Here is a 15523-nt window from a genome sequence, read left to right as displayed (position 1 = left end):
CCTGGCTCCATCACCCAAGGTGGAGTACTGTGGAGCAATCTTGGCTCACTGCAACCTCCTCCCCCAAGGCTCAAGTGATCCTCCCACCTCAGCCTCCTGAGTAGCTGGGACCACAGGCGCATACCACCACACCAGCTAATTTTTATATTGTTAGTAGAGACAGGGTTTCACTATGTTGCCCAGGCTGATCTCCAACTCCTGAGCTCAAGCAGTCCTCCTGCCTCAGTCTCCCAAAGTGCTGGAATTACAGACGTGAGCCACCCCACCCAGCCCATAATTGGAATTTGAATGCTGAAGGGTATTTGATGGTATTAAGAAATTATTGTCAAATTTTTTGGCATGATAATCGTATTGTGTTTAACTATTTTTAAAGAGTTCTTATGTTTTAGATATCTATACTAAAATATTTACAAATGAAATTCTATCATCTGAGATTTGCTTCAAAATAATGAGGTAAGAGAGTTGAAGCTGGGTGATGGATCCATGAAGATTCATGACACATTTCCATATATTTTCAATTTGTTTAAAATTTCCTTAATAAAAATGAAAAAGTATTACTATAGCTTCAAACAACCCCTCTATATTGAAAACTAAATATTATTGAGATAAATTAAGAAGGTCTAAATAAACAAGACAGGAACACATTCATGGATCAGAAGACTTATTATTTTGAGGATGTCAGTTATCTCCAATCTCAACTATAAATCCAATACTTTCTCAATCAAAACCCTGCGTGTTTTTTGTGACAATTAACAAGATGATTCACAGATATATATGGAAATGTCAATGACCTAGAATAGTGTAAGACAACTTCAAAGGTCAAAGTTGGGACCAGGCCTGGTGGCTCACACCCGCAATCCCAGCACATTGGGAGGCCAAGGTGAGCAGATCATCTGAGGTCAAGAGTTCAAGACCAGTCTAGCCAACATAGTGAAACCCTATCTCTACTAAAAAATACAAAAATTAAGGCCGGGCGCAGTGGCTCAAGCCTGTAATCCCAGCACTTTGGGAGGCCGAGATGGGCGGATCACGAGGTCAGGAGATCAAGACTGTCCTGGCTAACCCGGTGAAACCCTGTCTCTACTAAAAAATACAAAAAATTAGCCGGGCGAGGTGGCGGGCGCCTGTAGTTCCAGCTACTCGGGAGGCTGAGGCAGGGGAATGGCGTGAACCCGGGAGGCGGAGCTTGCAGTGAGCTGAGATCCGGCCACTGCACTCCAGCCTGGGCGGCAGAGCAAGACTCCATCTCAAAAAAAAAAAAAAATTAGCTGGGCATGGTGGTGTGCACCTGTAATCCCAGCTACTCGGGAGGCTGAGGCAGGAGAATCACTTGAACCTGGGAGGCAGAGGTTGCAGTGAGCCGAGACCACCTCAGTGCCCTCTATCCTGGGTGACAGAGTGAGACTCCGTCTCAAAAAAAAAAAATCAAAGTTGGAAGACTTACACTACCAAATTTTACAACACTACAAAGTTACATTATTGAAGATAGCAAGATATTGGTGTGAGGATAGGCAGACCAATGTAACAAAACACAGAGTCCTGAAATAGACCCACACATATACATTTACCTGATTTATGACAGGGTCACCAATAAAATTCATTGATAATAGGATGGTCTTTTCAATAAATGGTGCTGGAGGAAAGGACAGGGATTACAGTGAAGTGGTGAGAAAGAGTCGTGAAAGTGTAGGATCAGATTTTAAATTCTGATATTTTGTTCATCATGGAATTTTTGCATTAATTTTTATTTTTTAATAACATTGCATTAGGCCAGGCATGGTGGCTTATGCCTGTAATCCTACACATTGGGAGGCCAAGGCAGGCAAATTACTTGAACTCAGGAGTTCAAGACCAGACTGGGCAACATGGCAAAACCCCATCTCCACAAAAAAAACACAAAAATTAGCCAGGTTTGGTGAAGCACGTCTCTGGTCCCAGCTACTTGGGAGGTCGAGGTGGGAGTATCACTTGAGCCCAAGAGGTTGAGGCTGCAGTAAGCTGTAATCACACGACTGTACTTCAGCCTGGGCAACAGAACAAAACCTAGTCTCAGTAAGAAAAAGAGTAAGAATGTTTCATTAAATATCTCGATTATTAAGTTTTTTGGTGCTCCTTACATTTTGTGTTCAAGGTGAGTACCTCACTCATTTTTACCCTAGTTCCTGCCCTACTGGAAGAATTAGATATCTATATGGGGAGGAGGGGAGTGTTGACCTCTATCTCACACCATACACAAAAAGTAATTTGAGATGGATCATAGAGCTAAATGTGAAAGAAAAAAAAATAAGGCTTCTAGAAGAAATATAGAAGGGTAACTTCACGGCCTAGTGGTAAGCAACGGTTTCTTGCACTGGGGGTAGGGGTAGGGAGGGGAATACTAATCTTAAGAACATAACTTCATAAATTGGATTTCATTAAAATTTAGAACTTTTGGTCATTAAGACACCATTGTAAATGAAAAAGTGAGTCACAGAGTGGTAGAATTTATTTTAAATACCTGTATGTGACAAAGGACTCATGTCCATAGTATTCAAAGAATTCCTACAAATCAGTTAAGTAAAAGAAACACTGGTAACCCAATTATTAAAAACACACAAAAGATTCAAACAGACAGTTCACAAAAGAGAATTTCCAAATGGCCAATAAACATGAGAAGTTGTACATTATCTTTAGCCATTAGGGAAGTGCACATTAAAACCACAATACAATACCACACAGACTTACCAGGTGACTAAAATGAGAAAGATGGACTGGGCACAATGGCTCACACCTGTAATCTCAGTACTTTGGGAGGCCGAGGGGGGCAGATCACCTGAGGTCAGGAGTTCAAGACCAGCCTGGCCAACACGGTGAAACACCATCTAAAAAATCAGCCAGGTGGCCGGGCGCGGTGGCTCAAGCCTGTAATCCCAGCACTTTGGGAGGCCGAGGCGGGTGGATCACGAGGTCAGGAGATCGAGACTATCCTGGCTAACATGGTGAAACCCCGTCTCTACTAAAAATACAAAAAACTAGCCGGGCGTGGTGGCGGGCGCCTGTAGTCCCAGCTACTTGGGAGGCTGAGGCGGGAGAATGGCATGAACCCGGGAGGCGGAGCTTGCAGTGAACCGAGATCACGCCACTGCACTCCAGCCTGGGAGACACAGCGAGACTCCGTCTCAAAAAAAAAAAAAAAAAAAAAAAAAAAAAAAAATCAGCCAGGCATGGTGGTGCAGGAGAATCACTTGATCTCCATGAGGCAAGAGAATCACTTGATCTCAGGAGGCAGAGGTTACAGTGAACCAAGACAGCACCACTGCATTTTAGGCTGGGCGACAGAGCAAGACTCTGTCTCAAAAAAAAAAAAAAAAAAAAAAAGAAAGAGAAAAAGAAAGAAAAAAGAAAAAGATGGACAATGCCAAGTGTTGGCAAGAAGGTGGAGCAACTAGAATTCTCAGATGCTATTCTTGGTATAATCACTTTAGAAAACTGGTATCATCTACTAAAGTTAAACATATATACCACATGACCAAGCAATTCCTCTCCTATTGGAGGTAAGAAACCCACCAACAATGCGTTATGTGTAATTAAAATCCTGAAACCTTTTTTTTATCATATAGACATAACTTTTTTAACTACAAAAAATAAACAGGCCAGGTGCAGTGACTCACGCCTGTAATCCCAGCACTTTGGGAGGCCAAGGCAGGCAGATCACCTGAGGTCAGGAGTTCAAAACTAGTCTGGCCAACATGGCAAAATCCCATCTCTACTAAAACTACAAAAATTAACCAGGCATGGTGGTGCATGCCTGTAGTCCCAGCTACTTGGGAGGCTGAGACAGCAGAATCACTTGAACCCAGGAGATGGAGGGTGCAGTGAGCTGAGATCGAGCTACTGCACTCCAACCTGGGCAACAGAGTAAGATTCTGTCTCGAAAAAAAAATTGACTTTGAAATGCAATGTGCAAGAATTCCAAATATAGGATCACAGAGCCTTTTCTTGGCTATTTTTAATGCCATAATAGGTCGTTAAATTTCATTCTACATTTCAATATACCCTGGGTCCCCAAATTAACAAGCACAATATGGTATAATGTCACTTTGAAATTTGTTGTTGTCGACCGGACAAGACGGCTCACGCCTGTAATCCCAGCACTTTGGGTGGCCGAGGCGGGCAGATGACGAGGTCAGGAGATCAAGACCATCCTGGCGAACACGGTGAAACCCCGTCTCTACTAAAAATACAAAAAAATTAGCCAGGCGTGGTCGCAGGCACCTGTAGTCCCAGCTACTTGGGAGGCTGAGGTAGGAGAATGGCGTGAACCCAGGAGGCGACGGAGCTTGCAGTGAGCCGAGATCATGCCACTGCACTCCGGCCTGAGAGACAGAGCGAGACTCCGTCTCAAAAAAAAAAAAAAAAAAAAAAAATACAGAAGTTAGCCGGGCATGGTGGCACACACCTGTAATCCCAGCTACTTGGCAGGCTGAGCCAGGAGAATCGCTTGAATCTGGGAAGCAGAGGCTGCAGCGAACCAGGATTGCACCACCGTACTCCAGCCTGGGTGACAGAGCAAGACTCCGTCTCAGACAAAAAAAAAAATTGTTGCCAACAACATGAATCTCAAACACATAATGCTTAGCAAAAGAAGTCAGATACACAAGAATATATACTGTATGATTCTATTTTTTGCAAGGTTCAAGAATAGGCAAAACTAATCCATGACAATAGAAATCAGAATAGAGGTTGTGTCTGAGCAGAGAGGAGGGCAGAGACTACAAACTAACATGAGGGAACTATTCAGGGTTTATGGCTATGCCTTATCTTTATTAGGGCTTTAGATACATAGATATATAAATTTCTCAAAACTCATCACCCTATACATTTGATATCTGTGCATTTTATGGTATTCAATTGTACCTTAATAAAAATGTATTTGTTAACATAAAAGCTCTTTATTACATAAATATGTAGTAAGAAATTGTATTGGTTGTTTTATGAAGCAGAGTGACTTCCTGAGTAATTTACACTGTATTTTTATTGCTGCGTCTTTCTGAGAAAGGAAGTAGATTCATGTTTTCCCATACCAAAGAAGGTAGCCAGGCCTTTGTTCACAGGGTTTTAGAACTCCTAATGCACAGCAGGGACTTAGTTTTTCAGGACTTAAAAAATTGTCAGGAACCTAAAACACAACCGTCAAATAAGTCTAGATCTGCGAAAATTTTAAATTGAAATGTGCCAGAGGGTTGAGACAGGAGGAAAGCTGGCCTCTTGAAATGGAAACAATGCTGAAGCCGCAGGTGCAGTAGACAGGAAGACCCTCAGTAGGGGGTCCCGGAGCCCTTCTGGTGTTAAGAGCCCAGGTGCAGCAGTTTAGGGACCTTAACAAAGACCCCTGAGACTGGCAGAGAGGGGTTGAGACACAGTTTTTTGACTTCAGATGGCTAAGAAGAAAAGCAAGAGCTATCCCTGTGGCTTAAGGCCCTGACTCACTTCTACTCTGGATAAACTGCAGACACTCTGGAGTTCTTACACAACACAAAGGTTGGAGAGGAAAAATGATACTGGACTTTTTTTTTTTTTTTTTTTGCCAACCTAGTTAAAGCGAGACTTAAGCCAGATTATATTTGATATAGACAAAAAAAAAAAAAAAGAAAGAAAAAAGCCCTTGCCATTTCTCATACCCAATTGTTGTGAAAATTCTCATACCTAATATAAAATCAATTAAATGTCATGCATCACTGGTTACAGAAGAAAAAGTAGACATACATCTTTTACTCTTAAAGATGATGTTAAAAATAACTTTGCAATTATAAAAAGATATTGTTTTAAAATAAAATTTATTTAAATAACTCATGAAAAATGGACAAAATGCTTTTTAAGTTCCTAAGGAGGTTAACAAAATTATGAGAATGAAAGAAGTTTGAGAGTCAAAAAAGTTTTGGAAATGCTGCTGCAGGCAATAGAGTACACAGAAATTTTGTGTGCTTAGTTACCTTTAGCAGAGCGACACAATTAGCTTTGGGGGTTTTGTGTGTGTTGTCTTTGTTTGTTTGTTTGTTTGTTTTGAGACAGTGTCTTGCTCCGTCATCCAGGCTGGAGTGCAGTGCAGTGGGACGATCTTGGCTCACTGCAATCTCCGCCTCCCAGGTTCAAACCATTGAACCTGGGAGCCTCTGGAGTAGCTGGGACTCCCTAGTAGCGGGGACTACAGGTGCACGCCACCATACCCAGCTGTATTTTCAGTAGAGACAGGGTGGTCTCGAACTCCTGACCTCAGGTGATCCGCCTACCTCAGCCTCCCAAAGTGCTGGGATTACAGGGACGAGCCACCATGCCCAACCTGTGTGTTGTCTTTTTGTTTTGTAGAGGCAAGGTCTGTGCTCCAGGCTGGAAAAGTAGGAGACCAGTTGCAAGACTGTAAATACTTCAAGAGATGAAGTTTTAGTTAAGACGATCTAGATCTCGATTGCTGAATTTGAGAGATGTTTCTGATAAAATAAATGGAAAGGACCTTGTGACCCCCACATAACTATAGCCACATCTGTCTTCAAGATCTAGGTCTAGGTTGGCACTACCCAATAGAATTTTCTATGATGATGGAAATATTCTACATCTGTCCTATCCAATATGAGAGCCTCTAGTTACATGTGAGCACTTGAAATATAGCTACTGCAATAGAGGAACTGAATTTTATTTATTTTTATTTTTATTTTTTGGAGACAGAGTCTTGCTCTGTTGCCCAGGCTGGAGTGCAGTGGTGCAGTATCGACTCACAGCAACTTCTGCCTCCCAGGTTCAAGCGGTTCTCCTGCCTCAGCCTCCTGAGTAGCTGGGACTACAGGCATGCGCTACCACGCCCGGCTAATTTTTGTATTTTTAGTAGAGATGGGTTTCACCATGTTTGCCAGGCTGGTCTCAAACTCCTGACCTCAAGTGATCCACCTGCCTCGGCCTCCCAAAGTGCCGGAATTATAGGCATGAGCCACCATGCCCAGCCAGAAACTGAATTTTAAATTTTATTTAATTTTAATTAACTTAAGGTCGGGTATGGTGACTCATGCCTGTAGTCCCAGCACTTTGGAAGGCTGAGGTGTGTGGATCGCTTGAGCCCAGGAGTTTAAGATCAGCTGGGCACCATGGCGATACCCTCTCTCTACCAAAAAATACAAAAATTAGCTAGGCATGGTGGCATGGGCCGGTAGTCTCAGCTAATCGGAAGACTGTGGTAGGAGAATCACTTCAGCTTGGGAGGTTGAGGTTGCAGTGAGCCGTGAGTTGCACTCCAGCCTGGGTGACAGAGTGAGACCTTGTCTCAAAAATAAATAATTTAAATGGTCACATATGACTAGCGGATACCATATTGAACATCACAAGTCTCGGCCATTAATTTGAGCTGCTTGATGAGTATCTCCACATAAATTTTACAAGCACTTCCAACACGATAGTTCATATTCTGCCTCCCACCACATTCACAGCATTTCCTGTCTAATGTTGCCTATGTCGTTTAAAGCACCATCATCCTGTGAGTCATTCAGGGTTAAAACCGAGAAGTCGTTCGTTCATTTCACAAACAACTACGGAGTACTTACTATATGCCAGCCAGTATATAAGGCACTGGAAATACCATGATGAATATAGTCCTCATAGAAAATGATGATAATGTTTATAATTAACTCTGCATCAGGAAAAATAGACTCAGCCTCTTATCCCTCCTTTGCAAGGGAGTCTTGCAACACCTTCCACATCCAAACATTCACCCCAATACCTTCTCCACTTTCACATCCCTGATAGCAGATGTTTTTGTCTCTTCCACTTACTGCTGTATCAATAGTGCACAGAGGAGTTGAAATGGGGGTAGGAGTGGGTGATAAATACTTGGGGAATTAATTTATGTTCTCTTTTCCTTTTTTTTTTTTTTTTGAGACAGAGTATTGCTCTGTCACCCAGGCTGGAGTGCAATGGTGTGGTCTCAGCTCATTGCCACCTCCACCTCCCGGGTTCAAGCGTTTCTCCTGCCTCAGCCTCCCCGGTAGCTAAGACTACAGGTACATGCCACCACACCCAGCTAATTTAGTATTTTTAGTAGACACGGGGTTCCACCATGCTGGCCAGGCTGGTCTCGAACTCCTGACCTCAAGTGATCTGCCCACCTCTGCCTCCCAAAGTGCTGGGATTACAGGCATGAGCCACTGTACCCAGCTATGTTCTCTTTTTAACCGTACCGCTCTGATTTTTTTGTTTCCTCCCTTCTTCCCACTAAACCATGAAAATAGCCTAGCTATGCCAGAGAACTATCATATAAGCTTACTGGAAGTATTTAAAACCTCACTCTTAGTGTGTGGTCCTCAGTCCAAGGGCAGCAGCATCATCTGGGAGCTTGTTAGAACTGTAGAAACTCAGTCCTGACCCCAGACTTACTACATCAGAATCTGCTTTTTAACAAGACCCGCCAGGTGATTCATATGCATGTTAAAGTTTGAGAAGCACTTCTCAAAGCACAGATCTAAGCACATTTTTATCGGGCTTTAAAATCTTTGATGTCTTTCAAACTGCACAGAGTCATATTTATGCAAAGTATTCAGCCTGGCGTTCAAAGCTCTACAATGTGACCTCTGTCAACTTGTCAACTTTTTATCTGAGTCCCTACAGTCCTATGCTCCATCCAGACTGCTGACATCTCTCCTCAAACACATCCAATACTCTTCCCATTCCCACACCTTTTTTCCAATGTATTCCCTCTTTTTTGAAATGTTTCCACTGCCTTCCTCTATTCACCCCAACCACCTTCAAAATCCCACTCTTCCTCTGAAGCACACTCAAACCTGAGCTCTCCCAGGTGGCATTTTATAGATCCCCTAGTTCAAAATAATGTCTACCTCCCATGTCTTTAGCAACATTTATACCTCTATTAACTCTTATCACATTCTCTTTTCAGTTATGTGTATATCCGTCTCCCCCACTTCATCTCGAGCTCCTAGAGAGTGGGGATAGTCTTTTATTCTCCCTCAATGTCTACTACACTGCCATATATAACAGGTGCCCAAGGTCTGTTGAAATGAATTGAAGGAAAAAGGATTTATAGTGACCTATAGGAAGACATCCATGGGCACTGTCTCAGCTCCCCTCTCCCTGCATCCAGTTCCTCCCATGGCCCAAAGTATGGCAGTTTCTATGGCCTCAGGAGTGGGACCAGTTCGTTTCAAGGGAGGGCTACATCACATACCTCTGAGTTTATCTTGGCTGCCACCTGCTTCCGGCTCCGATTCCCAGAAAACAGCATCCAAAGCCCCCAAATAAAAAAAACAAATAGTAATAGAAGGCTGATATATGATGGCAGTGGGATGTCCATCCCCCAAATTGGTGCCATTTCTCAACCCCATGCTCTTCTCAGCCAAAGAGTTTTCTGCCTCAAGGCTGTGACTCCATATGACATCACAATGGGCATCCCAAGGTAAATCTGATGGCATCCAGCCAATGTGCATGCTACTTAGGTCTCTTCTCTGAGCCATACCCAGAGTACCATCTGCTGCCCCTTCCTGCAGTTGTCCACAGACTCTGCTCTGACAGCCAAATCTCAGGGAAGAACTCCTTTATGACTCTTCTAGCATTGGGCTAGACAGCTTGTCGTTAAGTAGGGAGTATGGAGGCAAGGTTTTAAAGAAGCAGGCCTCCCAAGTGGCCCGTTCTGCCCTACAAGCATTTTCTCTGGAGCCAGTCACTCCCCGGAAGTCCAGGTATGGTGTTAAATGTCCCAAACCACAAACTAGAATATAAGGTCAAGTAATTTTTTTTTCTTTTTTTTTTTTGAGCTGGAGTCTCACTCTGTCTCCAGGCTGGAGTGCAGTGGCACAATCTCAGCTCACTGCAACCTCTGCCTCCCGGGTTCAAGCCATTCTCCTGCCTCAGCCTCCCAAGTAGCTGGTATTACAGGCGCCCGCCACCACACCTAGCTAATTTTTGTATTTTTAGTAGAGAAGGGGTTTTGCCATGTTGACCAGGCCGGTCTTGAACTTCTAACCTCAAGTGATCCACCTGCCTTGGCCTCCCAAAGTGCTGGGATTACAGGCGAGCCACCACGCCCAGCCTGTTTTGATTTTTAGATCCCACAAGTAAGTGAGAACACGCAACAATTGTTTTTCTGTACCTGGCTTATTTCACCTAACATAATAAGTGAAATAAGTTCTATCCATGTTGTTGCAAATGACAGAATCTTATTTTTTTATGGATGAATAGTACTCCATTGTGTATATGTACCACATTTTCTTTACCTGTTCATCTGTTGATGGACACTTAGGTTGCTTCCAAATTTTGGCTATTGTGAACAGTGCTGCAACAAACATGGGAGTGCAGACATCTCTTCAATATACTGATTTCCTTTCTTTTGTCTTTATATCCAGCAGTAGTATTGCTCTCCATAGCGGCTATACTAATTTACATTCCCAACAGTATACGAGGGTTCCCTTTTCTACACATTCTCTCCAGCATTTGTTACTGCCTGTCTTTTGTATAAAAGCCATTTTAATTGGAGTGAGATAATATCTCATTGTAGTTTTGATTTGCATTTCTCTGATGATCAGTGATGTTGAGCACTTTTTCATATAATTGTTTGCCGTTTGTATGTCTTCTTTTGAGAAATGTCTATTCAAATCTTTTTTTTTTTTTTTTTTTTTTTTTTGAGATAGAGTCTTGCTCTGTAGCCCAGGCTGGAGTGCAATGGTACAGTCTCGGCTCACTACAACCTCCACCTCCTGGGTCCTGGTTCAAGCAATTCTCCTGCCTTAACCTCCCTAGTAGCTGGGATTACAGGCACGTGCCACCATGCCCAGCTAATTTTTGTATTTTTAGTAGAGACGGGGTTTCACCATGTTGGCAAGGCTGTTCTTGAACTCCTGACCTCGTGATTCGCCCACCTCAGCCTCCCAAAGTACTGGGATTACAGGCATGAGCCATTGCACCCAGCCGTCTATTCGACTCTTTTGCCAATTTTTAAATTGGATTATTAGATTTATTCCTATAGAGTTGAGCTCCATATATACATATATATAGTTATTATCCCTTGTCATATGGGTAGTTTCTATACATTTTCTCCCATTCTGTGGATTGTCTCTTCACTTTGTTGATTATTTCCTTTGCTGTGCAAAAGCTTTTTAACTTAATGTGATCCCATTTGTCCATTTTTGCTTTGGTTTCCTGTGCTTATAGAAAATTACTCAAGAAACTTTTGCCCAAGGTACTGTCCTAGAGAGTTTCCCCCGATGTTTTCTGACAGTAGTTTCATAATTTGAGATTTAAGTCTCTAATCCATTTTGATTTGATTTTTGTATGTGGCAAGAGATAGGGGTCTAGTTTCATTCTTCTGCATATGGATACACTACCTGAGAGTGAGTAATTTATGAAGAAAGGAGGTTTAATTGACTCACAGTTTCACAGGCTTAACAGGAAATATGACTGGGAGGCCTTAGGAAACTTACAATCATGGTGGAAGGCGAAGCAGAAGCCAACACCTTCTTCACACAGCAGCAGGAAAGAGAGAAAGCACGAAGAGGAGAGTGCCACACACTTTTAAACCATAAGATCTTGTGATAACTCATTCACTATCATGAAAACAGAATGGGGGAACTCTACTCCCATTATCCAATCGCCTCCCAGCAGGTCCCTCCTGCAACATTGAGAATTATAATTCAACATGAGATTTGGGTGGCAACACAGAACCAAACCATATGAGAGATCCACTTTTCCCAGAATCATTTATTAAAGAAACTGTCTTTTCCCCAATGTATGTTCTTGGCACCTTTGTCAAAAATGAGTTCACTGTAGGTATATGAATTTGTTTTTGAGTTATCTATTCTGTTACGTTGGTCTATGTATCTGTTTTTATGCCAGTACCATGCTGCTTTGGTTACTATAACTCTGTAATGTAATTTGAAGTTAGGTAATGGATTTCTCTAGTTTTGTTCTTTTTGCTCAGGATAGCTGTGGTTATTCTAGGTCTTTTGTGGTTCCATATAAATTTTAGGACATTTTTTTCTATTTCTGTGAAGAATGTCATTGATATTTTGATAGGGATTGCATTGAAGCTGTAGATTGCTTTGGGTACTACGGACATTTTAACATTGATTCTTCCAATCCATGATTATGGAATATCTTTCCATTTTTCTGTGCCATCTTCAATTTCTCTCATCAGTGTTTTATAGTTTTCATTGTAGAGATTTTGCCGGGTGCAGTGGCTCACACCTGTAATCCCAACACTTTGGGAGGCTGAGGCAGGTGTATCACAAGGTCAGGAGTTCGAGACCAGCCTGGCCAACATGGTGAAACCCCGTCTCTACTAAAAAAATATATAAAAAATTAGCCAGGCATGGTGGCACGCACCTATAATCTCAGCTACTCAGGAGGCCGAGGCAGGAGAATCGACTGGACCCGGGAGGCGGAGGTTGCAGTGAGCCGAGATTGTGCCACTGCACCTCAGCCTGGGCGACAGAGCGAGACTGTGTCTCAAAAACAATAATAATAATTATTAAATAAATAAATAAATAATCACATCATCTTCAAATAAGGATAACTTGACTTCTTCCTTTCCAATTTGGATATCCTTTATTTCTTTCTCTTGTCTGATTGCTCTAGCTAGGACTTCCAGTACTACGTTGAATAACAGTAGTGAAAGTGGGGATCTTTGTCATGTTCCAGATCTAAGAGGAAAGGTTTTCAGTTTATTTTTTGAATAAACTTTTTTGTTTTCGAAAAATTTCAGGTTTACAGAAAAGTTACAAAGATAGTATATCCCATATATTCTTCACCTAGTTTCACCTAACATTAACATCTTATATAACTTTGGTACATTTGTCAAAACTATGAGATTAACATTGGTATATTTACTATTAACTAAACTCCAGATTTCATGTGATTTCACCAGTTTTGCCACTAAAGTCCTTTATCTTTCCAGGATCCAACCGAGGGTAGCACCCTGTACATGAGTCATGCCTCCTAAGCCTCTTCTGGTCTATGACAGTTTCTCAGTCTTTCCTTGTTTTCCACGACTGAAAATTTTCAGGTATTTTGTAATATGAACAGGTATTTTGTAATATGTCCCTAAAGCTGGGTTACTGTGATGTTTTCTTTATGCTTAGACTGAGGTTATGTGTTTGGGGGAAGAATACCACAGAGGTGACATGCCCTTCTCGTATATCATATCAGGAGGTACGTGATACCAGCTGGTGATGCTCATTTTGATTACTTGATTAGGGTAGTGCTTGCCTGGTTTTTCCACTGTAAAATCCATTCCCTTTCCCATACTCTGTTTTTTTGTAAGAGAGCCCCTAGGCCGGGCGCGGTGGCTCAAGCCTGTAATCCCAGCACTTTGGGAGGCCGAGACTGGCGGATCACGAGGTCAGGAAATCGAGACCATCCTGGCTAACAACAGTGAAACCGTGTCTCTACTAAAAAATACAAAAAAACTAGCCGGGCGAGGTGGCGGGCGCCTGTAGTCCCGGCTACTCGGGAGGCTGAGGCAGGAGAATGGCATGAACCCGGGAGGCGGAGCTTGCAGTGAGCTGAGATCCAGCCACTGCACTCCAGCCTGGGCGATAGAGCTAGACTCCGTCTCAAAAAAAAAAAAAAAAAAAAAAAAAAGAGAGCCCCTAAATCTAACCCACATTGGAGGAGAGGTGGTGTGGGGTGATTAAGCTCCATTTCCTAAAGGAGTGTGTGTGTGTGTGCGCGCGTGTGTGTTTATTATTTAGAATTCTTTAGGAAAAATTGGTACTTTCCCACACTTTATTTATTCAATCATTTGCTTATAATGATATGAATTCACGTGTATTTATGTATTTTTTAAACCAAGTGTTATTTTATTTTATTTATTTATTTGAGACAGGGTCTCACTCTGTCGCCCAGGCTGGAGTGCAGTGCATGATCACAGCTCATTGCAGACTCGACCTCCTGGGCTTACGCAATCGATCCTCCCACCTCACTTCCCAAGTAGCTGGGACTACTGTCATCTACCACCATGCCCAGCTTGTGTATTTATTTTGTTGCTCAAATTGTTCCCACTTTAGGCACTAGCAGCTCTTTCACAATGGCTCCTGTATCCCTTTGACATATTCTCATCCATGTGGAGGTTTTGAGCAATTCTTTACTTTCTGTGACTACAAGATGCTCCAGGGATCCTCTTCTTGTCTTTTTCCTTATCTTTTTCACAGCACCCCAGTCACTAGCTTAAAAATGACCCACTTCTGTCTCCCAGGATGGGAGCATTTTGCATCACCTAGATACAGTACCTGTCCTCTCAACCCTAGGATTTGACCCACCTGTCCAATTGGGTCCAACCCTAAGTTTCCACTGGATCTTAGGCATTTTTGCTGTATTTGTAGAGCCCATCCCTGAAACCAAATGGAGGCCCCTCTGTCTCCTACCTGGTCCCAACATCCTCTTTCAATGTTACAGCCTATCTAATATTCAAGAGCTGGCTCCAGGCTGTGTAACATTCTGAACAATCTGAATGTTAGACCAGATGAATGTTGGCCAGGTGTGGCGATTTGCACATATGATCCCAGCACTTTGGGTGGCTAAAGCAGTAAGATCACTGGAGGCCAGGAATCAAGACCAGCCTGAGCAACGTAGCAAGGCCCTATCTCTACAAAAAAAAAAAAAAAATTTGAGCCGAATGTGGTGGTGCACATTTGCAGTCCTAGCTACTCAGGAGGCTGAGGCAGGAAGATTGCTTGAGCCAAGGAGTTCGAGGCTGCAGTGAGCTATGACCGCACCACTGCACTGCAGTCTGGACAACATAGTGAGACCCTTTCCTTAAAAAAAAAAAAAGGAGAGACAGACAGTCTAAATTATGAAAAGAATAGGTAGCTGATTTTGGAGGCGAGTTCATGAGTTCAGTTATATATATAAAAAATATCAGGCTTAGAGTATATGCAATATCCAAATATCTTTTGCCCCACCCCCTCTTGTTTTTTTTTTTCTTTTTTAGAGCCAGGGTCTTGTTATGTTGCCCAGCCTGGCCTTGAACTCCTGGACTCAAGTGATCTTCCCATCTCAGCCTCTCAAGTAGCTAGGATGGCACACCTGGCCTCCTTTTGCTTTTGATCCAGCAAATACATACGCTGGGAAATTGTTTTCTTCATCTTCCACAATCTAATCCAGTCTTCAGGCCCAGGCCCTTTAGTACTTTCTACATAATTACTGCCTTGTATTAATAATGGATTACTCTCTTGCTGTTTTTGCCCTCAGATGTTTACTTTCTCCAAATAACCGCAAAAGTTGTCACCCTATCATTTGTCTCTGAATAGTTCCAAAAAAATCTTTGAACTTGTTTAGCTCTGCCTAGAGCACAAATCCCATTGACAATGACCGGATTCTCTGCTATTAGATCCATATCCCACTGTGAGTCTTCAAACCTTCTTGGGTTTTCTTTGGCTGTTCCTTTACCCCACCCCAGCCTCCTTTCTTCCAAAACTTTCCTTGACTCTTGGCCTACCCTGTAATTTCAACAGCTCTCTGTACTTACCCTGCTGTTTAATCCACTTCAACTCTGTCT

At 42.5% G+C, this 15523-nt stretch overlaps 1 protein-coding gene across 1 annotated transcript in view; it reads right to left on the bottom strand.

The window, feature by feature from the left end:
• LOC112604480 overlaps positions 1–9389 on the bottom strand; it is a 32085-nt gene extending 22696 nt beyond the window's left edge. Inside the window, exon 1 of the mRNA XM_025353514.1 lies at positions 9203–9389. Within this exon, the coding sequence (XP_025209299.1) occupies positions 9203–9346 (144 nt within the window). The 5' untranslated portion in view covers positions 9347–9389. The remainder of the gene's footprint in view (positions 1–9202) is intronic.
• Positions 9390–15523: the final 6134 nt, after the last annotated feature.

Source organism: Theropithecus gelada, chromosome 13, assembly GCF_003255815.1.
Source record: "Theropithecus gelada isolate Dixy chromosome 13, Tgel_1.0, whole genome shotgun sequence".
Taxonomy (NCBI): Eukaryota; Metazoa; Chordata; class Mammalia; order Primates; family Cercopithecidae; genus Theropithecus; species Theropithecus gelada.
This window is presented reverse-complemented; position numbering and strand designations above follow the sequence as displayed.